Source organism: Castor canadensis, chromosome X (assembly GCF_047511655.1).
Source record: "Castor canadensis chromosome X, mCasCan1.hap1v2, whole genome shotgun sequence".
NCBI lineage: Eukaryota > Metazoa > Chordata > Mammalia > Rodentia > Castoridae > Castor > Castor canadensis.
This window is the reverse complement of record NC_133405.1, coordinates 145,721,114-145,748,053: the sequence shown is the minus strand read 5'-3', so window position 1 is coordinate 145,748,053 and position 26,940 is coordinate 145,721,114. Positions and strand designations below refer to the sequence as shown.

At 55.1% G+C, this 26,940-nt stretch overlaps 2 protein-coding genes across 6 annotated transcripts; one reads left to right on the top strand and one right to left on the bottom strand.

The window, feature by feature from the left end:
* Slc25a6 (solute carrier family 25 member 6) lies at positions 1 to 26,940 on the bottom strand. 3 transcript variants are annotated; one of them, XM_074063677.1, is made up of 5 exons: positions 26,711 to 26,940; positions 25,008 to 25,494; positions 24,253 to 24,393; positions 23,093 to 23,253; positions 1 to 3,545 (listed from the first exon to the last, which is right to left on the bottom strand). In XM_074063677.1, exons 1-4 carry the CDS (start codon positions 26,819 to 26,821, stop codon positions 23,096 to 23,098), a joined length of 897 nt encoding a protein of 298 aa, XP_073919778.1. In that variant the 5' UTR covers positions 26,822 to 26,940; the 3' UTR covers positions 1 to 3,545; positions 23,093 to 23,095. The 3 variants fall into 3 exon arrangements, with proteins under 3 accessions (XP_073919778.1, XP_020022930.1, XP_020022922.1); XM_020167341.2 differs by lacking the exon at positions 1 to 3,545 and adding an exon at positions 22,676 to 22,733; XM_020167333.2 differs by lacking the exon at positions 1 to 3,545 and having other exon boundaries at positions 22,676 to 23,253.
* On the top strand, positions 6,568 to 20,816 carry Il3ra (interleukin 3 receptor subunit alpha). 3 transcript variants are annotated; one of them, XM_020167319.2, is made up of 13 exons: positions 6,568 to 6,939; positions 8,377 to 8,539; positions 10,861 to 10,979; positions 11,419 to 11,533; positions 12,502 to 12,634; positions 12,712 to 12,887; positions 16,501 to 16,616; positions 17,338 to 17,361; positions 18,476 to 18,499; positions 18,993 to 19,107; positions 19,554 to 19,659; positions 20,332 to 20,410; positions 20,616 to 20,816. In XM_020167319.2, the coding sequence occupies exons 2-13, from the start codon at positions 8,476 to 8,478 to the stop codon at positions 20,679 to 20,681; spliced, it is 1,137 nt and encodes a 378-aa protein (XP_020022908.2). In that variant the 5' UTR covers positions 6,568 to 6,939; positions 8,377 to 8,475; the 3' UTR covers positions 20,682 to 20,816. The 3 variants fall into 3 exon arrangements, with proteins under 3 accessions (XP_020022908.2, XP_073919775.1, XP_073919776.1); XM_074063674.1 differs by having other exon boundaries at positions 8,374 to 8,539; XM_074063675.1 differs by lacking the exon at positions 17,338 to 17,361 and having other exon boundaries at positions 8,374 to 8,539.

Genomic DNA, 26,940 nt, shown 5'->3' with positions numbered 1-26,940 from the left:
TGTTTTCTAAGACGGATTTTAATTTCAAAATATTTGCTCCGGCAAAGTGGAGATAAGCAGACCGTATCATCGAGCGACTTTCAAAACACTTCCTGTGCATCAGAGGAAAAAAGACATCTTTGCCCAAGTAGCCATGGGGTGGCCATGTGGATGTGGGGACCCGGTGGCCAAGACACAGGAACCATGGTGAGATCCTGAGAAGGACCCTACCAGGTGTCACCTGTGATAACCACAGTGACGCCCAGATCACCGGGCAGGGAACGGGGACTTCTGGGCACAGAGATGAGGTTTTCCGGAAAACAGAAATTGTCCAGATCCAGGAATAATCTCGGAGAAAATACAGATTTCAACTAAAGTCAGAACCTAGGAACTTAGGCCAGGTTGGGGACACCATGGGATCGCTAAGTGCTGGCTTCCTGGGGTTATGGGGAAAAGGATATAGGATAGGTCTCAGAGGTCAAGAACCAAGTTCATGGGAAGAAAAAGGAAGAATGTCATTGTCACAGGAATGTCATGGTCACTGTGAAAAAGTACTCCAGAATGGGGACTTAAAAGTCCAGGGGTTCACCCGTCCCAACCACGGACACAACTGTGACGTCTGGGTGTGGAAGGGCCTCTGCCTTCATAGAGTCCAGGACGGGATCCGTCCATCTGCAAAGATCCTATTTCCAAATGGGGTCCCAGGCTCAGGTCCCAGGTGACACAGCTTCTGGAAAAGTCACCATTCCCCTCAGCTCTATGGAACGTGACCATATTCCAATATGGCGGCCTGGCCCAATGGAGTGGGTGACACAGCTGGTCCAGGATGGCCTCATCTCCAGACCCTTCATTCCACAGACAAAGACCCTATTCTCCAGTGAGGTCCCATTCCCAGGTCCCAGGTGACACAGCTTCTGGAAAAGTCACCATTCCCCTCAGTTCTATGGCGCTTGACCATATTCCAATATGGCGGCCTGGCCCAATGGAGTGGGTGACACAGCTGGTCCAGGACGACCTCATGTCACGATCCCAATTCCACCTGCAAAGACCCTATTCCCCAGTGAGGTCCTGCTGTCAGGTTCTGGGCGGACTTGACTTTTGAGGGACATAGTTCAACCCAGGACAGCGGAATACGGATTTTTTTGGGGGGTGACACCATTCACCCAGTGAAGCTACTGAAAGGCCACGTGTTCCTGGGGCAGCACAAAATTACAGAATGCGTTCAAGTGTCACGGACACTGAGTCAATATGGTCACCATTGGCCATAAGCACCCCAAAAGGCCAACTGCCCAGTAGAGCATCTGCTGAGGTCATGGGGAAAGGTGGGGATTGCAGGGCACCCCCAGATCCAGCACCGTCCAGAGGAAGCCATGCAAGCCAGAGTCCTGGGGACAGGACTTCAATAGGACATCGAGGCAGCCATTGCTGTGGCCTTGACAGCCTCCTCAATGTCATCATGGGGTCATAGAGAAATTCCCCAACATCACAGCTATGGCACCCCTGGAGGAGGTCCCCCACTGTCCTGTCCACCGGGTATGGGGACATTCCCCAGACGCCGGGGGTCAACGGCAGTGCAGAGGCTGTGGCCACAGGTGTTTTTGTCGGGAAAGTTGATCTCGGAAGCCCCTCGTTCAGGGGGATCCCATGGGGTCACAGAGCCCAGGTGTATCTGAGCCAGAGGTCAAGGTCAGCTTCCAGCCACAAACTGTGCCCACGGGTCCAGGGATCATTCTCTACATAATGGCAGAGCCTATGGGGTGTCTCTCATGGCCCTAGATGCAATGGCGGTGTCCCTAGAAGAGACAGGAGAGGGGACACAGACACAGAGGAGAAGCCACGTAAGATGGCGGCAGAGGCTGGAGCAATGGGGCCACGAGCCAATGGATGCTGCAGTCCCAGGAGCTGGAAGAGGTCATGGGACCTGAGCATGGGACCTCATTTGGAAATAGGGTCTTTGCAGGTGGAATTAAGTGAGGGATCTGGAGATAAGGTCATCCTGGACCAGCTGTGTCACCCATGCCATTGGGCCAGGCCGCCATATTGGAATAAGGTCAAGTCCCATAGAACTGAGGTGAATGGTGTCTCTTCCAAAAATGGTGTCACCTGGGAGCTGAGCGTGGGACCCCATTTGGAAATAGGGTCTTTGCAGGGAGAATGAAGGGTCTTGAGATGAGGTCACCCTGGACGAGGGTGGCCCTAGATGCAATGGCAGTGTCCTCACAAGAGACAGAAAGGGACACAGACACAGAGGAGAAGCCTCGTGAAGATGGAGGCAGAGACTGGAATGATGGGGCCACGAACCAAGGGACACTTGGAGCCCCAGGAGCTGGAAGAGGGGAAAAGGATGGTCCCTATATCATCTGTCAGGTTTGCATAGCAAAGTCCATGAGGTCACTCCAGCCACCAGACAGCGGGGGCTGAAGTCAGAGCTCTCAAGTTTGACCTGAGGTATTCACTTCTTACCTGTCCCAGGGACAGGTGTCCCCAGCCTGGGACACATACATGACACCTGCAGTGATCCAGGCCACATCTACCCACCTGGCCGTGTGAACCTCTCCACTGTCCTGCGGGACGGGACGATTTCTCATTCTTGAAACCACAGCAAAAAAATCATTTAATTCGCAGCCCCTCAAGGGCAGCACAGCTAAGTGTCATTGGTCTTATTTGTACACCAACCTCTACCGTCACAGGGTCGCATAGGTGAATTCAGACACCACCTGCTGGATTTGTGAATCAGGACAAGCCTGTGGCCTCCTACAGACATGACCGACTGATGACCGTCAAAAGAAAACCTCTCTCTCTCTCTCTCTCTCTCTCTCTCTCTCTCTCTCTCTCTCTCTCTCTCTCTCTCTCTCTCTCTCTCTCTCTCCCTCTCTCTCCCTCTCTCTCCCTTTCTCTTCAATACCCCCAAGCTTGCTCAGGGGACATCCAGTACAGGTGCCTGCAACACCGTGGCCAAAGGGCTCTCTTTTGGGGTGTCCCCCTCCGCCCGGCCATACACACACACACAGAGCCCAGCTGCAGCCTCAGTTCAGTCACGGTCCCTTCCCGTTTCCTCCTTTCTGTTCCTCGTGATGTTCCCAACATGCGCACACCCGTGACCCGCCAAGGCCACCACCCCGTCCTGCAGGGTCACAGCCGACCCCGTTGTCTTGCTTCCCCCCTAAGCAGTGGCCAGAGGGGTTTTGGTAAATAATTGAAACCCCCTTCCCCTTCCTGCAGGACTCAACGGGGTGTCTGAACGGGAGGTGAATTAATTGCATCCTATCAAGGTCACGAACGCAACATTGTATCAAAGCGAGTGACGTCATTGCAACATTGTATCCTTTTCCGGGCCACTGTTGCCCTGGCAACCTGACGTGCAGAGGGCCTCCGAGTCACCTGTGCGCATCCCTGCATCCGCGGTCCCCCAAAGTCACTGCTAGCTCAGTGTCAGCGACCGTGTCCCCAGCAGGTGCACACCTGCCACCCATCAGGGCCACCAGTTCCCCCTCCAGAGCCAAAGGTGACCCCCTCGCTCCCTCCCTTCCACTCCCAGGCAGGGGCTTCGAGCCTCATCTGGGTTTCTGCAAAAAAAAAAAAAAAAAAAAAAATTATTTTTAAAATTGCTTAGCGGTTGAGAAAGACCGGGAAAAGGTCAAGGTCGCAACATTGCATCCTTTTGTTACACGCGTTGCCATGGCAACCTCAGTTCCCGCGATCTCTCATACACCGGTGATCCTCTGCACATCACTGCTGGTACCTTGTCAATGACCTTGACCTTGACCTTGACCCACAAGCCTGCGCTCTTCCCTCACCCCATGGGCCTTTTTTTTTTTTTTTTTTGGGTGGGGAGGGTTAGGGGTACCAGGGTGTCTGTCTTTCCTGACTGCCAGCTGTCATTCCTAGGTTGGTTGTCTCAGTTTGGGGCCAGGGGAACATTGGTGGCTCAGGTTCCCACACCCCGGTCACCCCACAGTGCTGCAGTGGCCAGGAAGATTTGGGGGACTCGGGGAATTGTCTCTGTGTGTGCTGGGCACGGGACACGGGCAGGGACGTGGGTCTTGCTTCCGGACTTTGCTCTTGAGTGCTGAATACTGGGTCTGGGGTTTTCCCTTATTGAAATTGGGGCGCGTCTGGCTCCCAGCTTAGCTTTGACTTCCCAGTCTGTAAATTGGGGAACGGGTCCTTGGCCACATCTGCCACCTGGGGTGCTTTGTAAGAGTGGACTCGGAGGGTGACAGATGTGGGCCCCCCCATGGCTGGGCACCCCATCTTTCTCTTCCGCCGGGATGATAGACCACGTAGCTGACTGATCCCAAAAGCAAAGGGCACTGGTGTCCTCGTGGCCCTGGTCCTTGTCATGGAGAAGTGAGGGACACTGGGGGTCCACTGCACCCCAATGTGGAGGGTTTAGTCCAGTTGATAATGGCTGTGTCTTTGGGGTCCTTAGTGGTGAAGTCCACATGTAGGACGCAGCCCTGTCCCCCAGACAAAAGGCATGTGTGAAGCCAGAGGGGGACACTTTGCATCTGAGATGTCCCCAAAGGCTCCCACATGGAAGGTGTTGTCCCCAAGGCAGCAGTGTCATGGAGTGAATTTGTCCATCGATGGACCCACGGAGGAATGGATTGACCCATTGATGGAGTCATAGATTAATGGATTGACCCATTGATGGAGTCATAGATTAATGGATTGACCCATTGATGGAGTCATAGATTAATGGACTGACCCATCGATGGACCCATGGAGGAATGGACTGACCCATCGATGGAGTCATAGCTTAATGAGCTACTGGTAGGAAGTCAGGTCCCTGGGGATGTGACCTTGAATGGGATATTAGGACCCCAATTCTCCTCCTCCTCCTCCCCTTCTTGTTCTCTCTCTCTCTCTCTCTCTCTCCCCCTCTCTTTCTCCCTCCCTCCCTCTCCATCTCTCTCTTCCCAAGGGGAGGACGTGACATAACGAACTTTCCTTTCTGCCTTTCCTTCCTTCCTACTTCTTTCCCTCCTCCCTCCCATCTTCCTTGATGGCTGGCCATTATTTTCGGAAACATAGAGTGGATTTGGGACACCAACATTTTAGGGGTGCTACAGTGTCTGGTTCAGAGACCCCAGGGCCAGGAGAGGATGAATTTGTGTCATGTCAGACCCACAGCTTGGTGGCTTTGGGACAGTCGCACAGCCACCACCTGCCAAGCACCATGTGTCCTGGTGACTGAGCAGCTGCTGTTGGAGACAAAAGCTCTGGATCCTCCTATCAAAAGGGCCAGGTCCCCTGTCCTCCCGTTCTTCCTGCAGGACAACGCACAACTTAATAAATAATAATGGAATTAAAGCCAGGGTCCCATGGCGTCGTTGTAGACTTGTGCTGGAGGACGGCCTCCAGTGACGGACTCCACGGTTGTCTGGATGCATTCACGGCTGGACCAGGGCTGGGTGGGTCACTCGGTGGTCCCTGTAGACAGAGGTCAGTTAACGGCCAGGGATCCGACGCGCATTTCCCAGGCAGGCCAGGGGACAGGGCAGAGCTGCAGGGGGACAAAGAGGAACCGGAGGTTGTAGGGGAGGGGTCAGGATGGGCCTGGGCAGGAAATAAGGACCCAAGCGAATTTACGACATGACCCTGTTACAACACCCACCGGCTTCCAGCCACGGCCCGAATGCTCTGATAAGGAGGTGACATCTCTGGCTGCACAGAGACCTCACTTCCAGGAAATGGCGGAAGTGACTTCTGGTCTTTCCCGTCTTCCAGGACAGGGTCCTTCCTGCCTCTTCCAGCTCCTGGGGTCCAGCTGTGCTTGGCTCCTGGCCCCATCACTCCAGTCCCTGCCTCCATCTTCACACGGCGTCTCCTCTGTGTCTGTGTCCCCTTCTGTCTCTTGTAAGGACACTGTCACTGCGTCTAGGGCCACCCTCGTCCAGGATGGCCTCATCTCAAGACCCTTAATCCCATCTGCAAAGACCCTACTTCCAAGTGAGGTCCCATTCTCAGGTCCCAGGTGACACAGCTTTGGAAATGTCACCATTGCCCTCAGTTCTATGGGACTTGACCTTATTCCAATATGGCGGCCTGGCCCAATGGCGTGGGTCCAAGGTGACCTGATCTCAAGACCCTTCATTCCATCTGCAAAGACCCTATTTCCAAACCTGGTCATCCTGAAAGACCCTGGATGGACATAATCTTTGGGGGATCTTTTGGGGTGGGGGAGCCACCCCACTCACCCAGTGCTGGGATGGGAGCCAAGTTCCAGACAAAGTGCCCTTGGCTTGGACTTAGGGGATTGATCCCAAAAGGGAGAAATAAGACAAACAACCCTAGAACCGAGCAGAGTGTGTAGGACCAACTTTGCTGACAAAGTGACAAGATAAAATCCTCTTTGCAGAACAAGTTGGGGGACCACAGGTTGTACTTGAACCTATGTGATCTGTGTCACCCCCTCCTCCCCGACCTTGTGTCCCCAAAGGGGACTCTTCTGATGGCAGCAAAGGGAACACGCCCCGGAGCCCGCCAGGCGGCCATGGTCGTGCTTCTCTGAGGGATTTACTATGGGAGGAAGTTGCACAACCCCGGGTCAATGCACTAATTATAATTTACACCGCAGCGGACGCAGCTGCACAAAGACATTTGGGAAGGGAACAGGGCTCAAGCCAAGGAAAGACCCTGCAGCCATCTTGGAAGCCCTGCACCTTCTCAGCCCCCCCAGGAACCCCAAGCCAGGGAGCACCAAGGGGACTTTTTTTTTGGAGGGGGGATCTCTGACCACCCCACCCCATCTTCGGATCGAGCTGGACACTCATTGGACCGCAGTTTAGGGGTGGGGCCCCACCTGGAAGTCATAAAAGGTCTGAAGGAGGAGACCAAGGCTCAGTTTCTCTTTGGGGACGAGCCTTCCAGTAAAGGAGAAAAAGAAAAGGCAAAGACTCTGGACTTTTGGGGACCTGGTGGCCTCCGTGTTGTAGGACTGGAGTTGGACCTGGGGTAAGTCATCCCTGAAAGGGGGGATGAGGGAGGGGAGGCAGGGAGTAGAGGACTCCGGCCACGAGTGACCACAGGACATTTGCACAAAGCCAGGGTGAGTTGAGATAAGCCAAGTGCGGGCATTGAAGTGCGAGGGACGGTGTCTTCTGGGTCACCTTGTGGCTCGTCTGTGGAGTGCTGCTACCATTTAAGGAATATGGGTTCCATAAATTATAGGATTACTTATAGGATTTAAGCATTTTTTCGACATGTTAATATGGCCATGTGGCTTGGCTCCTGGGTCCATTAGGTGACTCAAGTGCAGCCCAGGCCAGGGGTTGATGTCCAGGAGTTCCTTGAGTTTGGGGTTGAAGACCTTGCCTTGTGACAGTGTGTACTAGATTGTCAAAAGCAAGTGACACACAGAATGTCCCCTGGGTCTCCGCACAGGATAAACGAAATATCACCATAGCTAAAAGGTGGACAGACTCCAAAAATGTCCGTCAGCAGACTAGAGGGAGAAAGAAAGCGTGGTCTGTGCGCACGGTGGAATATTACGCGGCCCCGAAAAGGGGCGAAGTCTCCATACGTGCTACAGTGTGGCTGGACTTTGAGGAAATGACACTCAACGACAGAAGCCAGACCCCAAAAAGGCACATAGTGTCTCGTTCCATTTGAGGGAAATGCCCAGAGTGGGCAAATCCACACAGAAAACTCGGGGTTGCCAGAGAGTGGAGAGTGGACACTGGTAGTGTTGATGGGGTCTCCTTTTGGGGTGCCAAGCGTATATTGGGTGCTCACAGAACCCCACTGCTCCATAGACTCCCCTGTTCCTCCACATGGCTGTGTCGTTCTGGGTTTTTCAATAATACGTTAAAACATTCCTGGTGACAGTAGTTTTGGGGGGTGTAGCTGGGGTGCACAACCTTTAGGGGCACAGGTATATAGTGCACCTGAGGAAAGGGGGTCCCTAAGACAGGTGAAGGTCCAGAGGTGAACCCCAGCCCAGCCAAAAGGACCTGAGATCTTTTGGGGGTTTTTTGGGGGTTGGTTATTTTGGTGGGACTGGGATTTGAACTCAGGGCTGCTTGAGCCACACTGCCAGTCCATTTTGCTCTGTTGATTGTGGAGGTGGGGTGTCTAAAGCTAATTTCCCAGGCTGGCCTCGAACCCTGGTGCTCCCCATCTCAGCCTCCCGAGTGGCTGGGACTACAGGAGTGAGCACCGGTGCCCAGCAGGCTGGGTCCTCGTCATGGCTGCTGTCGCTACCTGTCAGTCACCCGGCGGTCACCACGATGATGATTCGGGGTGCAGACACCTGGGGACCCCCAAACTGACAGCCCAGGGGGACACGGGGAGGAGCTGAGATCCCATATGCCCAGGTTACCGTAAGTCGGACCCATTAGGAAGTCCCCTGTCACCGTGTTAATTAAACTTCCTTCCATTGTGGTGCAGCAGGGCAGGGCTGGCTTCTCCTGCTTCCTGACAGAGAGAGAGAGAGAGAGAGAGGGAGAGAGAGAGAGAGAGAGAGGGAGACGGAGCCAAGCTGAAGCCACCATGCCCTTCCTGTGGCTCCCTGTGTTCGGGATGCTGGTGACTGGACTGCTGCAAACCCCGAAAGGTAGGCGCTGGGGTGAGGAGGCGGGATCTGTCTCTTGGTGACGTCATCCTAGATTGGCTGTCACTCAAATGGTTAAGTCTGGTCACTGTCACGGGACCTTGACTGGAAATGGGGTCTTTGCAGGCATCGTGGGGACAAGAAGAAAATGGTCAGACTCGAATGTCTGCGTGTCACTCCAATGGGTCACTAGGGACGGGGTGATGTCCCCCACAAAGCCACCTGGAAATCCTGCACCCCAGGACCTGTCCACAGCACCTGGTTTGGAAACTGGGTCTTCCCTTTGGTTGATTTGGCACGGGGTCTCGGTAGGTAGCCAAGGCTGGTCTTGAACTCGCCTTCCTCCTGCCTCAGCCTCCCGAGAGCTGGGATTACAGGTGTGTGATGCCGTGCCTGGGCGGTCTACAGATGATGAAGTCAAAGACAGCCCCAATCCCATATGGCAGGCATCCCTGTAAGAAGGGGGAACTGGCCAGGTAAGGACGCAGGCAGAGGCCAGACCTTAGTTCCAAACGAGGCCCTGTTCTCGGGTCCCAGGTGACACACGTTTTGGAAAGGAACCCATTCACCTCAGTTCTATGGCGCTTGACCATATTCCAATATGGCGGCCTGGCCCAATGGCGTGGGTGACACAGCTGGTCCAGGACGACCTCATCTCAAGACCCCAATTCCATCTGCAAAGACCCTATTTCCAAATGAGGTCCCACGCTCAGGTCCCAGGTGACACATTTATGGAAAAGTCACCATTCCCCTCAGTTCTATGGAACTTGACCATATTCCAATATGGCGGCCTGGCCCAATGGAGCGGGTCATGGATGACCTCATTTCAAGACCCTCAATTCCTTCTACAAAGACCCTATATATTTTGGGGGCACAATGCAGCCCAGTGTTCATGGTCCCCCATGTTCCTACTCAGCGACCTGCAGTCCCTTGTCCCTTGTCTTGGTGGGAAAAACCCATATAACTGGCCCCATTGCATTGTCTAGAACCCAAGGACAGATCCATGACCACCAGAGGGTTTTGGGGGAATGCCCTCCACTTCTTAGGGTCCCCCAAGTCCCCTCCAGTATCCCCATTCTTGATCCAAGTCTTGGCTTTGACCCCATCTTGTCCTGGGACACAGGCTAATGTCACTTGAAGGGTCACTCGTGGCTGTGGTCACTGTAGGATTGCTGACCATAGGCCGGAAGTGGGTCTATTTGTAGGGTGGTTGGACAGGAAGCTGTCGCACACTTTCCCCTTTGGGGTCCCCCATAGCTGGATTTTGGGTCACATGGGGTCCTTGGGGGGGGCTGGGCTGGATTTTGCTGGGTGTCCAGCAGCGGACATCCTTCCTGCTTGGTCGGATGTGGCCTGTCACCCACTGCCAGTTCCCAGCAACTTTAGTTCCTGTGAAATTCCGGGTAATGTCTAAAAATAGCGGGTTTCTCTATTTTCCCCTTTCTCTGTATTTTTTTGGGGTGGGAAAGGAGACGTGGACACCATGCTTACTGGGTTTTCTTTTTTTTTTGGCTTTGGTGATTTTGGGGGATAGGGCTTTTTTTTTTTCCCTCCCGCCTAGGGCTGACCTCAAACTGTGATCCTCCTACCTAGGCCCCCTGCGGGGATGGGATTGCAGACATGACCCACGATGCCTGGCTCGTTGGTTGAGATGGGGTCTCCGTGCCCAAACTGGCCTCACCCTGCAATCCTCCACACTTGTGCCTCCCGGGTAGCTGGGATTACAGGCGTGAGGCACCACGCCTGGCTAGGAGACGCGGGGTTTTGTTGTTGCTGTTTTAAGGAATAAATTATCCCTATTACTGAAGATCATTTAATGCCAGAAATCGAGCGATGGATGTCAGTTGAGGTCTTGCTTAATGACAGACTTGATTTTGATAAGGAATGGCACGAAATAGACGGTTTATTAACAGCTTTTTTCTCCGGTTGTCTAAGCTGGGGACCACAGATAAAGCCTGAGATTTCAGATAATGGGTGTTGTTGGTGTTCTTATTTTTAATTTAATTTAATTTAATTTTTTTATTTTCTCAGTGCTGAGCTTTCAATTAAATTCTACTGGAATTTTTTTTTTGGCGGTACTGGGATTTGAACTCAGGGATTTGCACTTACAAGGCAGGGTGTGACCACTTGAGCCATAATCCCTGCCCTTTTTTTTTTTTTAATTTTTTTTGCTTTCAGGGTATTTTTTTCAAATAAGCGCTCGCTTTTATGATCAGGGCACCGTCAACGGCGATCCCTTCATTTCTCCTCATGTGGCTGGGATTACAGCCACGCCCCACGAGGCCCGGCCCTGCACACCTAAGTGTGGTCTCTAAACGTTTCAGATGCGAAGCCCCCCATCACGAACTTGAGGATGGAACCCAAGTATAAAAGACTGACTTGGGAGCTGAGCGGGAATGTCTCTGACGTTTGGTGCCTTAAAGGTGGCACGCACAAGAAACGGGTGAGCCATGTTCCCTGCGTACCCCGGCCCTGCCCTACTACCCGAGAATCAATGGACCCAAGGGGCGAGGCCCTGTCTGGTGCTTCCCCCCCCCGTAGCTGGGATTACAGCTATGCCCTCCCGCGCACACACCCGGCCGTTAGTTCAGATGGGGTCTCGTGAACTTTTCTCCCAGGCTCCCCTGAAGACACCGTCCTCGCAATCCCAGTAGCTGGGATTACAGGCGTGAGCCACCATGTCGATCGACGTGGTCGAGATGGGGGGGGTCCCCAGAACTACGTCCCCAGGCTGGCTTTCCAAGGGGCCGGGATTACAGGCGTCAGCCACCAAGCCCGGCACTCCAGTTATTCTCCAACGGAGTTTAATCTGAATAGTATTCACAACAGGTCGGACTGGACCCGTTGTCCCCACAAGCACCGTGTCCTTTCGTGTCCCCCAGGCAAACGACAACAGGTACTGTCAATACCTCACGCTGTCCCTCTGCAAAGTGACAAATTACACCGTCCAAGTTGGCCACCCGCCGTTCTCAGCCTGGATCCTCTTCCCTGAACCCGGTGAGGCAAAATTCTCATTTCCTGTCACTTTGGGTTTTTTTTTTTTTTTTTCATCAGCACCCTGACTTCTGCAGGTCCTGAAAATGGTTGGATTAATCTCCAGGGATGTACAATGACTTACAAAACACACAACAACCCTAGAGAGTGTGACACCCACTGCGATGTCATTTAGATGACTTTTGGTCCCATAAACTAGCTCAGGCTGCCCTTGAACTCGCCGTCCCCCCGCTTCAGCCTCTGCACGAGGGCTGGGATTACAGGCGTGCGCGACGGGCCCTTCTAGGAATGTCAAGATGGCGGAAATAGACAGACAGACGGAGGTTTGGCTGAGGTCACCAAGCCATGCCAGGCACCACGGGAAACGGCTGTAGGATGCAGACAGCCTCACCTCTGAGCTTTTGTGGGATTGGGTTGGGACATCATAGTTGATAGATGGGACTAGGGTTTTGCTACTTGTAGCCATTGCACTAGGGTTTTGCAAAGTGTCACCAATGCATTATGGCTTTGCTAACTGTCGCCATTGCACTAGGACCTTGCAAAGTGTCACCAATGCATAACTTTGCAAAGTGTCACCATTGCAGTATGGTTTTGCACGTGTCACCATTGCACTAGGACTTTGCATCGTGTCACCATTGCACTAGGACTTTGCAAAGTGTCACCATTGCACTAAGACTTTGCATCGTGTCACCATTGCACTAGAGTTTTGCAAAGTGTCACCAATGCATTATGGCTTTGCTAACTGTCGCCATTGCACTAGGACCTTCCAAAGTGTCACCAATGCATGACTTTGCAAAGTGTCACCATTGCACTAGAGTTTTGCAAAGTGTCACCAATGCATTATGGCTTTGCATCGTGTCACCATTGGCAGGGGGACACCTGGGCAAAGGGCCCATGGGGTCTCTAAGAGCAGGTGCACCCACAGTGACCTTGAAACGTGACTCGGTTTCCCTCCATCTCTGCAAGCCCAGATAAGAACCCGGAGGCGGCAGCTGCAAACCTGAGCTGCAGGGTGCACGACGTAGACTTTGTCACCTGTCACTGGGCCGTGGGCAAGGTGGCCTCCGGCGACAGTGTCCAGTACCAGCTTTTCTGGATGGACAAGTATGTGTGCCAAGTCCACTTCCAGGGAAGGGGGGGTGGCTGCTCACTGACCCCCAAAATCTTGTCACCTGTCACAGGGACAATATGGAGCACGAGTGTCCACGTTACAGCAAGAATGAGCACGGGGTGCATGTCCAGTGTCATTTTTACAATGTCACGAAGTATCCCCAGAGTTTCAAGGTCATGGTGAGGGGGATCAGCCAAGGGCACACCGTCTCCTGCACACAGTTCCACCAAAATATGAACTACTACGGTAAGTGACACCGGGGACACCGACATCGCTGCCACCCCCCAGCCCCGTGCGACGGTCTCAGCTCTGGTTCCAAATGCCAGGCCGGGCAGCTTATGAACAAGAAAGGTTCGTGGGTCCAAGGTCAAGTTCTGGACTCCAAGGTCAAGGTCATAGGCTGGGAGTCCAAGGTCAAAGTGTGACAGACGCCATGTCTGGTGACAGAAGCTTCCTGCTCCACGGATGGCTCCTCCTTGCTGTGTCCTCCATGGTGGAAGGGCAGGGGGCTCTCTGGGGTCTGTTAGAAATAAGGACACCGACCCCATCCATGGGGCTCCACCCCGTGACCCCGTCACCTCCCAGAGTCCCCACCTCCCAGCACCGCCATTTGGAGGTGAGGATTCAACATGAGAATTTGGGGGACAAAACATTGTAGTCACGCCTCAGCCTCTGCATGGCTTCTCCTCCGTGTCTGTGTCTCCTCTTCTGTCACTTATGGGGACACTGCCACTGCATTTAGGGCCAAGCTCACCCAGGATGGCCTCATCTCAGGACCTAAATCCCAACTGCAGAGACCCTACTTCCAATGAGGCCCATTCGAAGGAAGCAAGCAGGGCTACCCTTGGGGGCCCCACTCAGCCCAGAGAAGCAAGAACAGGAAACAGGACAGGACCCTTCCATCCGCAAAGACCCTATTTCCAAATGTGGCCCCATCCCCAGGTCCCAGGTGACACACTTTTGGAAAAGTCACCATTCCCCTCAGTTCTATGGATCTTGACCATATTTCAATATGGCGGCCTGGCCCAATGGCGTGGGTGACACAGCTGGTCCAGGACAACCTCATCTCACGATCCCAATTCCACCTGCAAAGATCCTATTTCCAAATGGGGTCCCACGCTCAGGCCCCAGGTGACACAGCTTTTGGAAAAGTCACCATTCCCCTCAGTTCTATGGATCTTGACCATATTTCAATATGGCGGCCTGGCCCAATGGCGTGGGTGACACAGCTGGTCCAGGACAACCTCATCTCACGATCCCAATTCCACCTGCAAAGATCCTATTTCCAAATGGGGTCCCACGCTCAGGCCCCAGGTGACACAGCTTTTGGAAAAGTCACCATTGCCCTCAGTTCTATGGATCTTGACCATATTCCAATATGGCGGCCTGGCCCAATGGCGTGGGTGACACAGCTGCTCCAGGTGACCTCACTCAGGATCCCACTTGCATCTGCAAACAGGATGGAATTTTTTGACACAGGGTCATGAGGCTTTTGGTGGATGGGAATTTTGGGGCACAGTTAACCCCATACACAGCTCTTTCCAGAAGCGGCTGCCTGTGTCCCCTGGCCTGTGTCTGTGTCCCTTTTTAGGGCTGCTTTCCCATTCCTGCCCATTGTCCTCCTGTCTGGGGCAGGGCTGACGTCTGGCCAGGTCACCCTGTCCGCAGGGGACATGAGAGGTGGGGAGCCCCACGTAGTGAATGACCAAGCCAGGACTAACACGGATGGCAGGAAAACAAGGGGTTTACGCATCTTTCCTGAGCTGGAAGGCAAGGTGGCTTCTTAGGGTCGTGTGAGGACAGACAGATGGACAGAAAGGTACCTCAAAAAGGAACTCGGAGAGCTGGGTGGGGAGCAAAACCCGGATGGACAGAGGGAAGGGACGAATATAGGGAGTAGGACATGGAGGAGGAGATGGAGGAGGAGGAGATGGAGGAGGAGGAGATGGAGGAGGAGATGGAGGAGGAGGAGATGGAGGAGGAGGAGATGGAGGAGGAGGAGATGGAGGAGGAGATGGAGGAGGAGGAGATGGAGGAGGAGGAGATGGAGGAGGAGGAGATGGAGGAGGAGGAGGAGGAGGAGGAGGAGGAGGAGATGGAGGAGGAGATGGAGGAGGAGGAGATGGAGGAGGAGGAGGAGATGGAGGAGGAGATGGAGGAGGAGATGGAGGAGGAGGAGATGGAGGAGGAGGAGGAGATGGAGGAGGAGATGGAGGAGGAGGAGATGGAGGAGGAGGAGGAGATGGAGGAGGAGATGGAGGAGGAGGAGGAGGAGATGGAGGAGGAGGAGGAGATGGAGGAGGAGGAGATGGAGGAGGAGGAGGAGGAGATGGAGGAGGAGATGGAGGAGGAGGAGGAGGAGATGGAGGAGGAGGAGGAGGAGATGGAGGAGGAGGAGGAGGAGGAGGAGATGGAGGAGGAGGAGATGGAGGAGGAGGAGGAGGAGATGGAGGAGGAGGAGGAGATGGAGGAGGAGGAGGAGATGGAGGAGGAGGAGGAGATGGAGGAGGAGGAGATGGAGGAGGAGGAGATGGAGGAGGAGGAGGAGGAGGAGGAGATGGAGGAGGAGGAGATGGAGGAGGAGGAGGAGGAGATGGAGGAGGAGGAGGAGGAGATGGAGGAGGAGGAGGAGGAGGAGGAGATGGAGGAGGAGGAGGAGGAGATGGAGGAGATGGAGGAGGAGGAGGATGAGATGAGGAGGAGATGGAGGAGGAGGAGATGTAGGAGGAGATGGAGGAGGAGGAGGAGGAGATGGAGGAGGAGGAGGAGATGGAGGAGGAGATGGAGGAGGAGGAGGAGATGGAGGAGGAGGAGGAGGAGATGGAGGAGGAGGAGGAGATGGAGGAGGAGGAGGAGATGGAGGAGGAGGAGGAGATGGAGGAGGAGGAGGAGGAGGAGATGGAGGAGGAGGAGATGGAGGAGGAGGAGGAGATGGAGGAGGAGGAGGAGGAGGAGATGGAGGAGGAGGAGGAGGAGGAGGAGGAGGAGGAGATGGAGGAGGAGGAGGAGATGGAGGAGGAGGAGGAGATGGAGGAGGAGGAGGAGGAGGAGGAGATGGAGGAGGAGGAGATGGAGGAGGAGGAGGAGATGGAGGAGGAGGAGGAGGAGGAGGAGGAGGAGGAGATGGAGGAGGAGATGGAGGAGGAGGAGGAGGAGATGGAGGAGGAGGAGGAGATGGAGGAGGAGGAGGAGGAGATGGAGGAGGAGGAGATGGAGGAGGAGGAGGAGATGGAGGAGGAGGAGGAGATGGAGGAGGAGGAGGAGGAGGAGGAGGAGGAGGAGGAGGAGATGGAGGAGGAGGAGGAGGAGATGGAGGAGGAGGAGGGGGAGATGGAGGAGGAGGAGGAGGAGATGGAGGAGGAGGAGATGGAGGAGGAGATGGAGGAGGAGGAGGAGGAGATGGAGGAGGAGGAGGAGGAGGAGGAGGAGGAGGAGATGGAGGAGGAGGAGATGGAGGAGGAGGAGGAGATGGAGGAGGAGGAGGAGATGGAGGAGGAGGAGGAGGAGGAGGAGGAGGAGGAGATGGAGGAGGAGGAGGAGGAGATGGAGGAGGAGGAGATGGAGGAGGAGGAGGAGATGGAGGAGGAGGAGGAGATGGAGGAGGAGGAGGAGGCAGGTGACACACCCCAGGGTTCCCTTTTTTGGTCCCAGGTGTCCTGTGGAGGTGACTGGACACTCTGGGCTCCCACACCTGTCACCCTCCAGCTGTGCAGATATCTCTGGTGTCACCAGAACTGGGGACACCTGGTCATGATGGTGGGAACAGAACACCTGCCCTGGAGCCCCATGGTGACCCCGTGTTCTGTTGGTGACACCTTGGGGACTTGGGTCATTGACAGTAGGTTTTTCCCTGGTGCAGAGGTGCTAAGTCCACCGAATGTCACCGCAGACTGCAATAAGAGTCACTCCTTCATGATGTGGCAAATGTTCAGCCATTTCACAAAGGACTTCGAGTACGACCTTCACATCCTCAAGGTCAGGCTTTGCTCTGGGAATTGGGGTATTAAAGTTGTAGAATCATAAATCCTACATAAAGCAAATTTGGGGTCCCGGGATGTCACCAGCACCTGCACAAAACCCTGCGCTCCGTTTCCAGTACTTAAAAATATAAGTTTGATAAACCGGACTTCACCAAAATTAACAATATTGGCTATGTGAAAGACCTTCAGCCCAGCATGGTGGCACACGCCTGTAATCCCAGCACTGGGGATTTTGAGGCAGGACGGTCCAGAGTGCATAGGAAGACTTGGTGTCCAAAAAAAGCAAAGAGTATAGAAAAAAACTGACTAACTAGGGACAGAAAAAGAGATTGTTGTTTGCCTGTGAAAAAGATTCCCATTAATGCAAAAAAATAAATGATTGTAAAAAGTAGGATTTTATAGCTAATTTTTTTTTTTTTTTTTTGGCAATACTGGGATTTGACATCAGGGCCTTGCACTTGCTAGACAGGCTTTGTAGCAGTCCGTTTTTACTCTGGTTATTTTAGAGATGGGGTCTCTGTAAACTATTTCCTGGGCTGACCTCGAGCCTCAGTCCTCCTAATCTCAGCCTCCCCAGTAGCTGGGATTACAGGTGTGAGTTACCAAGTCCAACCTAAGTGGTATTTTACGCTCAATTATTCCTCTTTAATTATTTGCTATATTAATATACCATTTTTATTTAAATACTGATTACTTTATACTTCCCCCCCCCCCAGGAATCGCAATCTGGTAAAAATAAGGTAAATCAATTCTCTTATTTTTGGGGTATTGCTGGGATTTGAACTCATAACTTCGTATTTCCTCACCTGAGCCACTCCACCAGCCATTTTTTTTTTTTTTTTTTTTTGGTAATGGCTAATTTCAACATGGGGTCTTACGAACTGTTTCCTGGGCTGGCCTCAAACCTCGAGCCTCCAGGTCTCTGCCTCCTGAGTAGCTGGGATTGCAGGCGTGAGCCACAGCGCCTGGTTGACATCGATTATTTTAAATGACCATATAATTTTGAACCATTGGGTCTTTGATTCTATTTTGTTTTCGTCTGACCCCGACTTCTTTCTCCCCCTCCCTGGTTGGGGGGACCAGGCGTAGAGTCCTAGCGTGGATTCAAGTCCCGTGTCACACGGTCACCTGTCACCATCCTCTCTTCCTGTTGGCCTCACGTCATCAGCCCATGGCCCCGTGGGTACCTATGGCGACCTCATGGGTAGATATGGGTCTTGCTGGCCAGTGGATCCCATGAGATTCCCGCCTCGGTCACGCTGAAGTGGTCCGGCCAGTCCTCCCACGGCCCCACAGTGGGTGCATATGGCGCCCCGTGGGAAGACACCAGGTCTTGCTGGTCAGGTGGACAGATCCGGCGAGATGTGCGCCATGGGTTTCCCTCGATGGCCCCGCCAATCTGCCCGTGTCCTCCCCGTGGGTACCTCTGGGGGCGTCCTGCTGGTTACCGGGCCTGGCTGGTCAGTGTGGTCCACGACGCGTGTCCTGTGGCCATTGTGAGGTGACCCAAAACATCCATCCAAGGCCCTCTGGGTTGCATATGGCGGCCCCACGGGAAGACCACGGGCCTCGCGGTCAGTGGGTCCCCAGAGGTGTCCGCCGTGACTTCCCGAACGGGACCAAGCCATTGGCCCACGGCCCCCAGCGGGCGCTCGTGGCGGCCTCACAGGGAGACGCTGCTGGGCCTGGCTGGCCCCGGGGCCGGGTCAAGTGCACCATGGCCGTCGTCCATCGCCTCCCCAGCTCCCGCAGCCCTCCATCCTTGGCAAGGAAGCTGGGGTGCTGTCGGGGGGCCGTCTTTCCCTGGGGAAGTGGGTGCCGGCCTCAGAACCCTGTTTTGCTTTTGTCTTGCAGAACCCCGAAGTCTTCACAGCAAAAGTGAGTGAACCCCATTCCTCGTCCTGGAGTCACAGGTGGTTCCCACTCGACGGGCGCCATGTTTGAGCCTCGGTGATCCTCAGAGTTGGGGTCTCAGCCCCAAATGGAGGGACAAGACTCAGAGGTCATATTGGGGCTTAAGGGGGTCCCCCCTTAGAACAGGGTGCTGTGTCTGAGGTCTGGCTTGGGGTGACCGGGGGCCCCCCGAACCAAGTGGCTTAGGTTGACTGACTCTTGGGTGCGGGGCCGTTGCTCCATCTGCGAACCCCACTCTTAACGAGGACCTCACTGCCATGGGACCAGGGACCCCGTTCCTCTTCATCTGCACTGGTCGTTTTCCAAATGAGGCTCCATGGCGGGGTGGTGGGGGCCCGGACTGAATCTGGGGGGACACGGGTCAGCCCATCACAGGACCCCGATCTGCCCTCTCCGCCAAATGCATGGCGCTGTCCTTACGTTTTGGGGTCTTTTTAACGGTTCTCACGAAACCCAGGACATCAAAACCGAATTCTACACCCTACCCAACCCCGGAGCCTACACAGTGCAGATCCGCGTCAGGGCAGATCTTCTGAACCTGGCCAGCGCCTGGAGCACCCCGAAAAGGTTCGGTGAGTGACTCCCATTCTGTCACCCTAAAGCGTGCAAGGAAGGCCCTAAGCTGCCCCGGCCACCCCCAGACGCAGACCCCGTGATGTCCGACCGGCTCTCCTAGCTGTTCAATGACCGCCACAGGATGGGGACCTCGTTCTGCTGGACTCTGTGTCCCCAAAAGGCCACTAGGTCCCCACAGTGATCTGAGTCTTGCTTTGCACCCGGGGAAAGGGACAGGGACAATATGGACACCGTGCACCATAATGGGGTCTTCCTCGGGCATCCCCCCCCCCCCCCGCCCTGTATTCTCCCAGCTGTCATTTGTCCCCAAATTGTGGTAAAACCAGGTCAGGTGGCTGCTGACTCCATGCAGGTGACTCTCCAGGGGTGTCCCAGGTGATTCCGTGACCCCTGTCCCCTGGACGACCCTAAGTGGCCTCTGACGTGACCCCTTCTCTCTCAGTGTGTGACACGGATGAGGATGAGCGCACACGTGTGTGGCGGACAGCTCTGCTGGTGGCCCTGGGGACTCTGGTCATGGCGCTGGGGACATTTTTCTTCTGCAAGAGGTAAGCCACCCCCCCATTACAGGTGTAACCTACCACACCCAGCCAGGCGTTTGAGATGGGGTCTCAGTTAACTTCATGTCCTGGCTAGCTGGCCTCAAGCAGTGGTCCTCCTTATCTCTGCCTCCTCATCCGGGCTAGCTGGGATGATAGGAGCGATTCACCACGCCCGGCCCCAACTTGTGGTCCTCCTTGTATCTGCCTCCTCCTGAGTGGCTGGGACTATAGGTGTGATCCACCATATCTGGCTAAAAATCTTTTTTATATTGTACTAAGTTGTGACACAAGTTTAGTTTTGTTTTTTTTTTTTCTTATAAATCTGCCAGGATGCAATCCTGATGACCTCATCTGACTTTAATTTCCCCTGAAACTTGGATTTAAATTCCTGGAGTGTGACAGGCATTAACTTTGGACTTTCTTTATCTGTCAAGATGGGGTCTCTCAACCCCACCATGTTGAAATCCCCATAACTGGTCTGGTCACTGTTGTGGTCCTACCTGGCCCCTTTAAGAGCCGATGGGTGTCCTGCCCAGGTGGGGGACACTGTGCCCAGGTGCCAAGCTGGGGATGGCACCCGTGTCCCCGAGACCCCTCCGGCCACCAAGATGGAACTGGCCATGGATGGGGACTCCCTTGATGGGCAGTGTGTTTTTTCCCCCCTGCATCTTCCCGCAGGTGCTCTTTACCTCAGAAGCTGTTCCCCCCGATCCCAAAAATGAAGGACCCCATCGGTGACAACCCTCATGATGATATGGTTTGTATGCTATGGGGACACGGGTGGGGTGACACACGGGGACCCTGCTAACTTTAATGTCCTCCACCACCGTGGCCAGTCATCCTGGTCCCCAAGCCACCAGCCCCGTCTGGGGGGGTGGGGGACGACGACGGACAGACGGACCGAGATCCTGGTGACAGGACAGTCCCCATGATTGACACCAGCCCCCCCGTTGTCACCACAGATGGCCTGGGAGGCTGCCCAAGATGACTGCCCAGTGACACAATTGCAAATTTTAGCAGAAAAATGAAGCCAGGAGCTCAAGAGTCCCCCGCAGAGGGGACCGACCAGGTCCTGCCCAGTCCAGGGACAGATGGACACTTACAGAAAGACACCAATGTGACTTACATGGAATGATAAAGTCATTGTGCCCAGTGTCACTTGCTACGCCGAATGGTCACTAGTGTCCAGTTGGTGGACCCCAACCTGTCACCTCCCATGACATTCCTGGACTTGTCACATCTTTCCTCGGGTAATTCCTTGTCCCCAAGTGGACACCTGAACAGGTGGACAATTGCAGTCACACTCCTGTCTTGTCCACCACAAGATGTCCCCTGTCGTCCCCCCCCAGCTATGGTGTCCTGGGAGCAAATTGGGGGAGGGGGAGGTGGTGTGTCAGCACCTTGTTCATTTAATCAGCAGGAAATGGGATTCTGGGGTGTCCCCTCTGTGCACGGAAGGCAAGGGACAGACATGACCTTGCTGTGAAGTCACAGACAGAAATGGCCGGAAGTTCTGACCTGGTAGGATCTGGGCAACTGAGTCACAGAAACACGGATTTGTAGGTGTCAAAGTGACCAAGTGTGATTAAGCAAAGCCATAATTAGCAGGTTAAAATCTAACAGGGCAGAAATGTCCCCATACCCATTCCAGCAGCTACAATGACTTCCCAGGAGGGGGCACTGCATCGTAAGTTCCCGCTGCAGAGGTCAAGGGGTCATCGTGGGGTGTCCTGGGGACACACAGGGGGATGAGGGGTTCACAGAACCCCCGTGACCCAGAGGACACCTGAGGTCCACTTTGCAAGTATGACATGGGCACACCTCAGTCCCTTGACAAGAAAATTTTTTTGCACAAGCCAGGCATGGTAGGTCACGCCTGTAATCCCAGCTACTTGGGAGGCTGAGGCAGCAGCAACGCTCAGGGGTTCAGTGAGATCCCCTCAACTCCCATGGAGGAGAAAGTGGGGACGTGACTCCCCTGAAAGAAGAATCCTAAGTAATGGGTCCCGGGAAGAGGACGAGATTCCATCTGGGAAACCAACACCCTGTGGCATCGGGGGCCCTTGCGCCTCCACCGACCTCCCCCAATCGTAGCCTGAAATGTCGTGATGGGCGCCGCGGCGAGATGACCCTACCATGGGGCGTGACAACGGGACGTCTCTTGGAAATAGGGTCTGTGCAGACGGATGTGGGTGGCCCTACATGCAGTGGCAGTGTCCTTTTAACACAAGACACACAGCATTGGGGTCCTGAGGTCGCCTGGAGCAGCTGTGTCACCCACGCCATTGGGCCAGGCCGCCACACTGGAAAATGGTTGAGTCCCACAGAACTGAGGGCAATGGTGACTTTTCTTAAAGACAAGTCAGCCTGGGAGCTGAGAATGGCCCCATTTGGAAATAGGGTCTTTGTAAGCGGAATGAAGGTCGTGAGATGAGGTCGCCTGGGCCAGCTGTGTCACCCACTCCGCTGGGCCAGGCCGCCACACTGGAATATGGTGAAGTCGCACACAACTGAGGGGAGTAGGGTGTTTTCCAAACTTGTGTCACCTGGGGCTGGGGCTGGGGCGTCATTTGGAAACAGGGTCGCTGCGGGTGGAGGGAGGGACTTTGAGATGAGGGCGGCCTATAACGGACAAGGGAGGACACACAGACAGGGCGAAGCAGGGAGAGGCTGGGGCAGCCTCCTGTGTTGTGTCCCCCAAATTCCCATCTACAATGTCATCCCCAGATGGCGGTGCTGGGAGGTGGGGACTCTGGGAGGTGACGGGGTCACGGGGTGGAGCCCCATGGATGGGGTCGGTGTCCTTATTTCTAACAGACCCCAGAGAGCCCCCTGCCCTTCCACCATGGAGGACACAGCGAGACGGCGCCATGCATGGACCAGGAAGCAGCTGTCACCAGACATGGCCCTGCCACACCTCGACCTTGGACGGAGCCAGGAACCCGTGTTGCTTTTGGGGGGCTGGCGAAGGGGGGTGCACGCCGAGCTGGGGCCGCCGGCCGGGGGGACAAGGCGAGGTCCATCGTGTCCTGTGTTTTATTTTGCGTCCGAATGCCCGACATGGAACCGAATCGCTAGGGCTGTGTGTGCAAAAAGAGGAGCTAGTGCGACAGGCACAAACGGGACACATGAAACTTTTGTCTGAAATAAATAAAGACAACGGGTCCGACAAGCGCCCTGGACGTCCAGGTCCTCCTGGCCGGGCCGCCCCACCCCGTGGACCCTCTGTGACGTCATCACGTCAATCCATCACCCCCCCAGCCATCAACCCGGGGAGGTCGGGGTGTCATGGGTTGCTCAAGGTCACCTTGAGCCCCCTCTAAGGAAGGACAAGATGGCAGCCAGGACAAGACTGGAATTTCTCGAAGGTCAGTGGTCCGTAATAGGAATGGAGAAATCTGGGGGCCGCGGAGTCCCAACCCGTGTGCAGGGGACAGACCTCCTAGATGACTTTCTTCAGCTCGTCGTACAGCACCAGGACGAAGGCGCCGCCCATGCCGCGCAGGACGTTGGACCAGGCGCCCTTGAAGAACGCTTTGCCGCCCTCGTCCTTGAAGATCTTCCTCCAGCAGTCCAGGGTGCCTGTGTACATGATGTCCGCTGCACGGACGGACAGCGCGGTCAGGAGGACGACACGGGAAGCTCTCGGGGTGCAGGGGACAGTGCCACCCCCCCTCCACCCCGGCGGGGCTCGGTCACCACCAGGATGAACAACCGTGGTCACCCGAAAGGCCAGGAGTCCCTTGCACAGCTGCCCCACAGCCCAGCATCCAAGCCCTGCAATCTGAGCTACCGAGGAGGCAGACATAAGGAGGACTGAAGTTCGAGGCCAGCCCAGGCAAAACAGCGAGACCCCATCTCAAGAACGCCCGGCACAGAGTTAGGCGTTGGTGGCTCACGCCTGCAATCCCAGCTACTCAGGAGGCAGAGATGACAAGGATTGTGGTTCAAAGTCAGCCCCAGGCAAATAGTTGTCAAGAGCTTGTGATGGAAAAAAAGCATCACAAAAAAAAAAAAAAAATAAAGGCTGGTGGAAGACCCTGAGTTCAAACTCCGGTACTCGCCCCCAAAAAAGATTAAAATTAAAGAAAAGAAAATACCCAACTTAAAAAAGAGATAGTTGAGAGGATCAACTGGTCGACCAGCAAGTGCAAAACACACACAAAATAATAACTGTTAAAAAGCCTCACGCTTGTAATCCCAGCAACTTGGGAGGCTGAGATGGGGAGGACTGCGGTTCGAGGCCAGCCTGGGAAAACAGTTAACAAGACCCCCGTCTCCAAGATAAGCGGGCAAAACGGACGGCAGGTGTGGATCAAGCAAAAAGCACAAAAGTGTGGCAGCTTAGTAGGTCCTGTAAGGGAACAGAAAACCCCATCTTAATATCGGGGCTGGTGGAGTGAATGAAGATGAAAGCTGTGAGTTCAAAACCAGCACCAAAAAAAAAAGAGAGAAACTGTAAAATAATGCCAGCACCACCAAAGCTGGGTTTCAGGAGACAGCGCCCCCTGGTGGCCATGTCGGTTTCTGACACCATGAAGCTCTGGCCACAGGGGTCCCCTTCCCCCCCAGGACAGGACAGACAGGACAGACAGGTACCTCCTTTGCGGCCAGACTGCATCATCATCCTCCTCCTTACGGTGTCGAACGGGTAGGACACCACGCCGGCCACCGCGGTGACAGTCTGCGCGATCATCCAGCTGATCACGATGTGCGTGTTTTTGGGGTCTGGAAGCATGCCTGGGGGGGCCGTGGTGGTGGTCAGCAGCCGGCATCGAGCCAGGTCGTTTCCTTCTCGGCCATGTCCCCACAACCCGCTGACCTTCCCCAAGGTGGAAGGCAGCCCAGGGCCACTCCCAGAGGCTGGGCCTGGAGGCCCGGCGGGAGTGTCCTCTCTGCAGATTTGAGGTCACCTTTCTGAGGGACCCGTGCAGGTGCACAGTGCAGCCTGGCGGACTCCACCCCTTCCCAACCCAAAACTGAGCAGCAGACCTTTGCAGGATGAATAAAAGTGGTTATTTTGGACTAAAATACCCCAGCCAAACTCTTCTCCCCCTCCTCCGCCCAGGACCTCAGCATGCAGCTGCGTTTAGGTCTTTAAAGGGTCAAATGAGGTCATCTGGTGACTGTCACCTAATTAGGGCCCATAAAGACTGATAAGGGCACAGACACACAGGGCTGCCTAGCTCAGGCCACCCCTTGACCTTGAGCCCCCAGCTTCCGGGACTGGCAGGGAAGAAAGGTCCCTGGGGTCACCCAGGCTCTGGGATTTCGGTGAGCGTGTCCCAAGCAGAAGCATCGAGAGCCCAGGATTACCTGGGGCGACGCATGACCCCGTGAGGCCCCGCACTCACCCTTGGCTGTGTCGTACACCCCAAAGTAGGCGGCCCGGTAAATAATGATGCCCTGCACGGACACGTTGAAGCCCTGGTAGAGGCCGCGGATGCCGTCCGACTTGGTGATCTTCACCAGGCAGTCGCCCAGGCCCTTGAACTCGCGCTCGGTGCCCGACTTGCCCACGTCGGCGGCCAGGCGGGTCCTGGCGAAATCCAGCGGGTAGACGAAGCACAGGGAAGTCGCTCCCGCAGCCCCTCCGGAGGCCAGGTTGCCGGCGAAATACCTCCAGAACTGGGTGTGCTTGTCGACGCCACCCAGGAACACCTGCTTGTATTTATCCTTGAAGGCGAAGTTGAGGGCTTGCGTGGGGAAGTAGCGGATCACGTTGGCCAGGTTGCCCCTCCAGAAGGACAGCACGCCCTGCTCCTTGGGGATCCGCACGATGCAGTCAACGATCCCCTTGTACTGCTTGTCGGCTGCGATCTGCTTGCTGGCATGTTGGACCTGCCAGGGTGACCGAGGGGGGACACGGGGAGGTCAGACCAGACCTGATGTCAAAACCCAAAGCCTCCGAAGCTAGCCAAGAAACCAGCTCCAGGTGCACTGCATGCAATTAAGTCAAATGCGCCTCTCAATGCGGTCGCAACAGGGTTTCTCCAGCAAAGGCGACTTTGCAACCATGTAGCCAGCTACTGTCGCGTGCATTTGCAACCAGACACTCAGAACCGCAAAGGTTCATCGAATGCAAAAATGCAACAAATTATTTGCTACTGTCCTCCACGAGACACCTGAGTGCAGACCTGCGCAGGTGACACCAGCTCTCAAAACGCTGTGTTCAAGAAGCAGCAGCTCAGAGCAAGCAGTTTTGGGGACATCGCTTTTGATTTCAGGCCACGGTCCTTCAGAATGCGATGGCAAAGCCGGGTACGCAACAGGGTAGCCGAGCCGAGGCGCCTTTGCAACCAGAGGCTGAGAACCGCAAAGGGTTAAAGAAAGCAAAAATGCAACAGACTATCCTTGTCCCCGACCTCGGGGGACCTGTAGGACACGTGGAGCTCAGACCTGCGCAGGTGGGACGAGCTCTCTCCAAAGCCTGTTCTACAACACACGAGCTCACAGCTAGCAGTTTTGGGGGCATTGCGTGCAATTTAAGTCAAAAGCACGCCTCAATGCAATTGCAACACTGCATCTCCAGCAAAGACCGCTTTGCAAAAATGTAGCCCAGGTCGCTACTGTCGCGCGCTTTTGCAACAAGAGGATTCAAACCACAAAGGGGATTTCCATAAAGCAAAAAGGCAACAAAATGTCACTGTCACCATAATCCCAGGACACCGCTAGAAGTCACACCTGAGCTCAGGTGACAATGTCCAGGATGCAAGGAGCCGGGGTCAGGGTGACCGGTTCAAGGTCACGGGTGCTCGCGCTCAGCCCCCGCGCATGCGCCCTGCAGCTTCCGGACCCGACGCGCACCCAGTCCAAGCCGCGACGTCACCGCCGCTCGTGCGCACTGACGTCACACGCATCCCGGAAGTGGAGGACACGGGACAAAGCGGAGCAGGGCCTGCCACTTCCGCTGTCCTCCCGCCCTCCCGCCGGTGCACGCTGCCCCCGGCCCAGCACTGCTTGGATCGCAGAAATCCCCGATCGCCCCTTCCCTCCCTGGCCACAACCCGAACCCCAAAACCCCAGATCGCGCTCGGCCAAGCAATGTCCGCCCCACCTGCAACAGCAGCTTGACCCGCTCGATCGGGGCCACGGCCGTCTTGGAGATGGCGGCAGCGATGCCCCCGGCGAGGAAGTCCTTGGCGAAGGAGATGGCCTGTTCCGTCATGGTGGCGTGGAGCGCGGGGCAGCAAATGGACAGATCCCGATCGCGTGGAGAGACGGACAGACCCCGTCGCTAGCTCAGCCCTGCCGCCGGGACCGAAAGGACGGGGAGGCCAGCGCGCA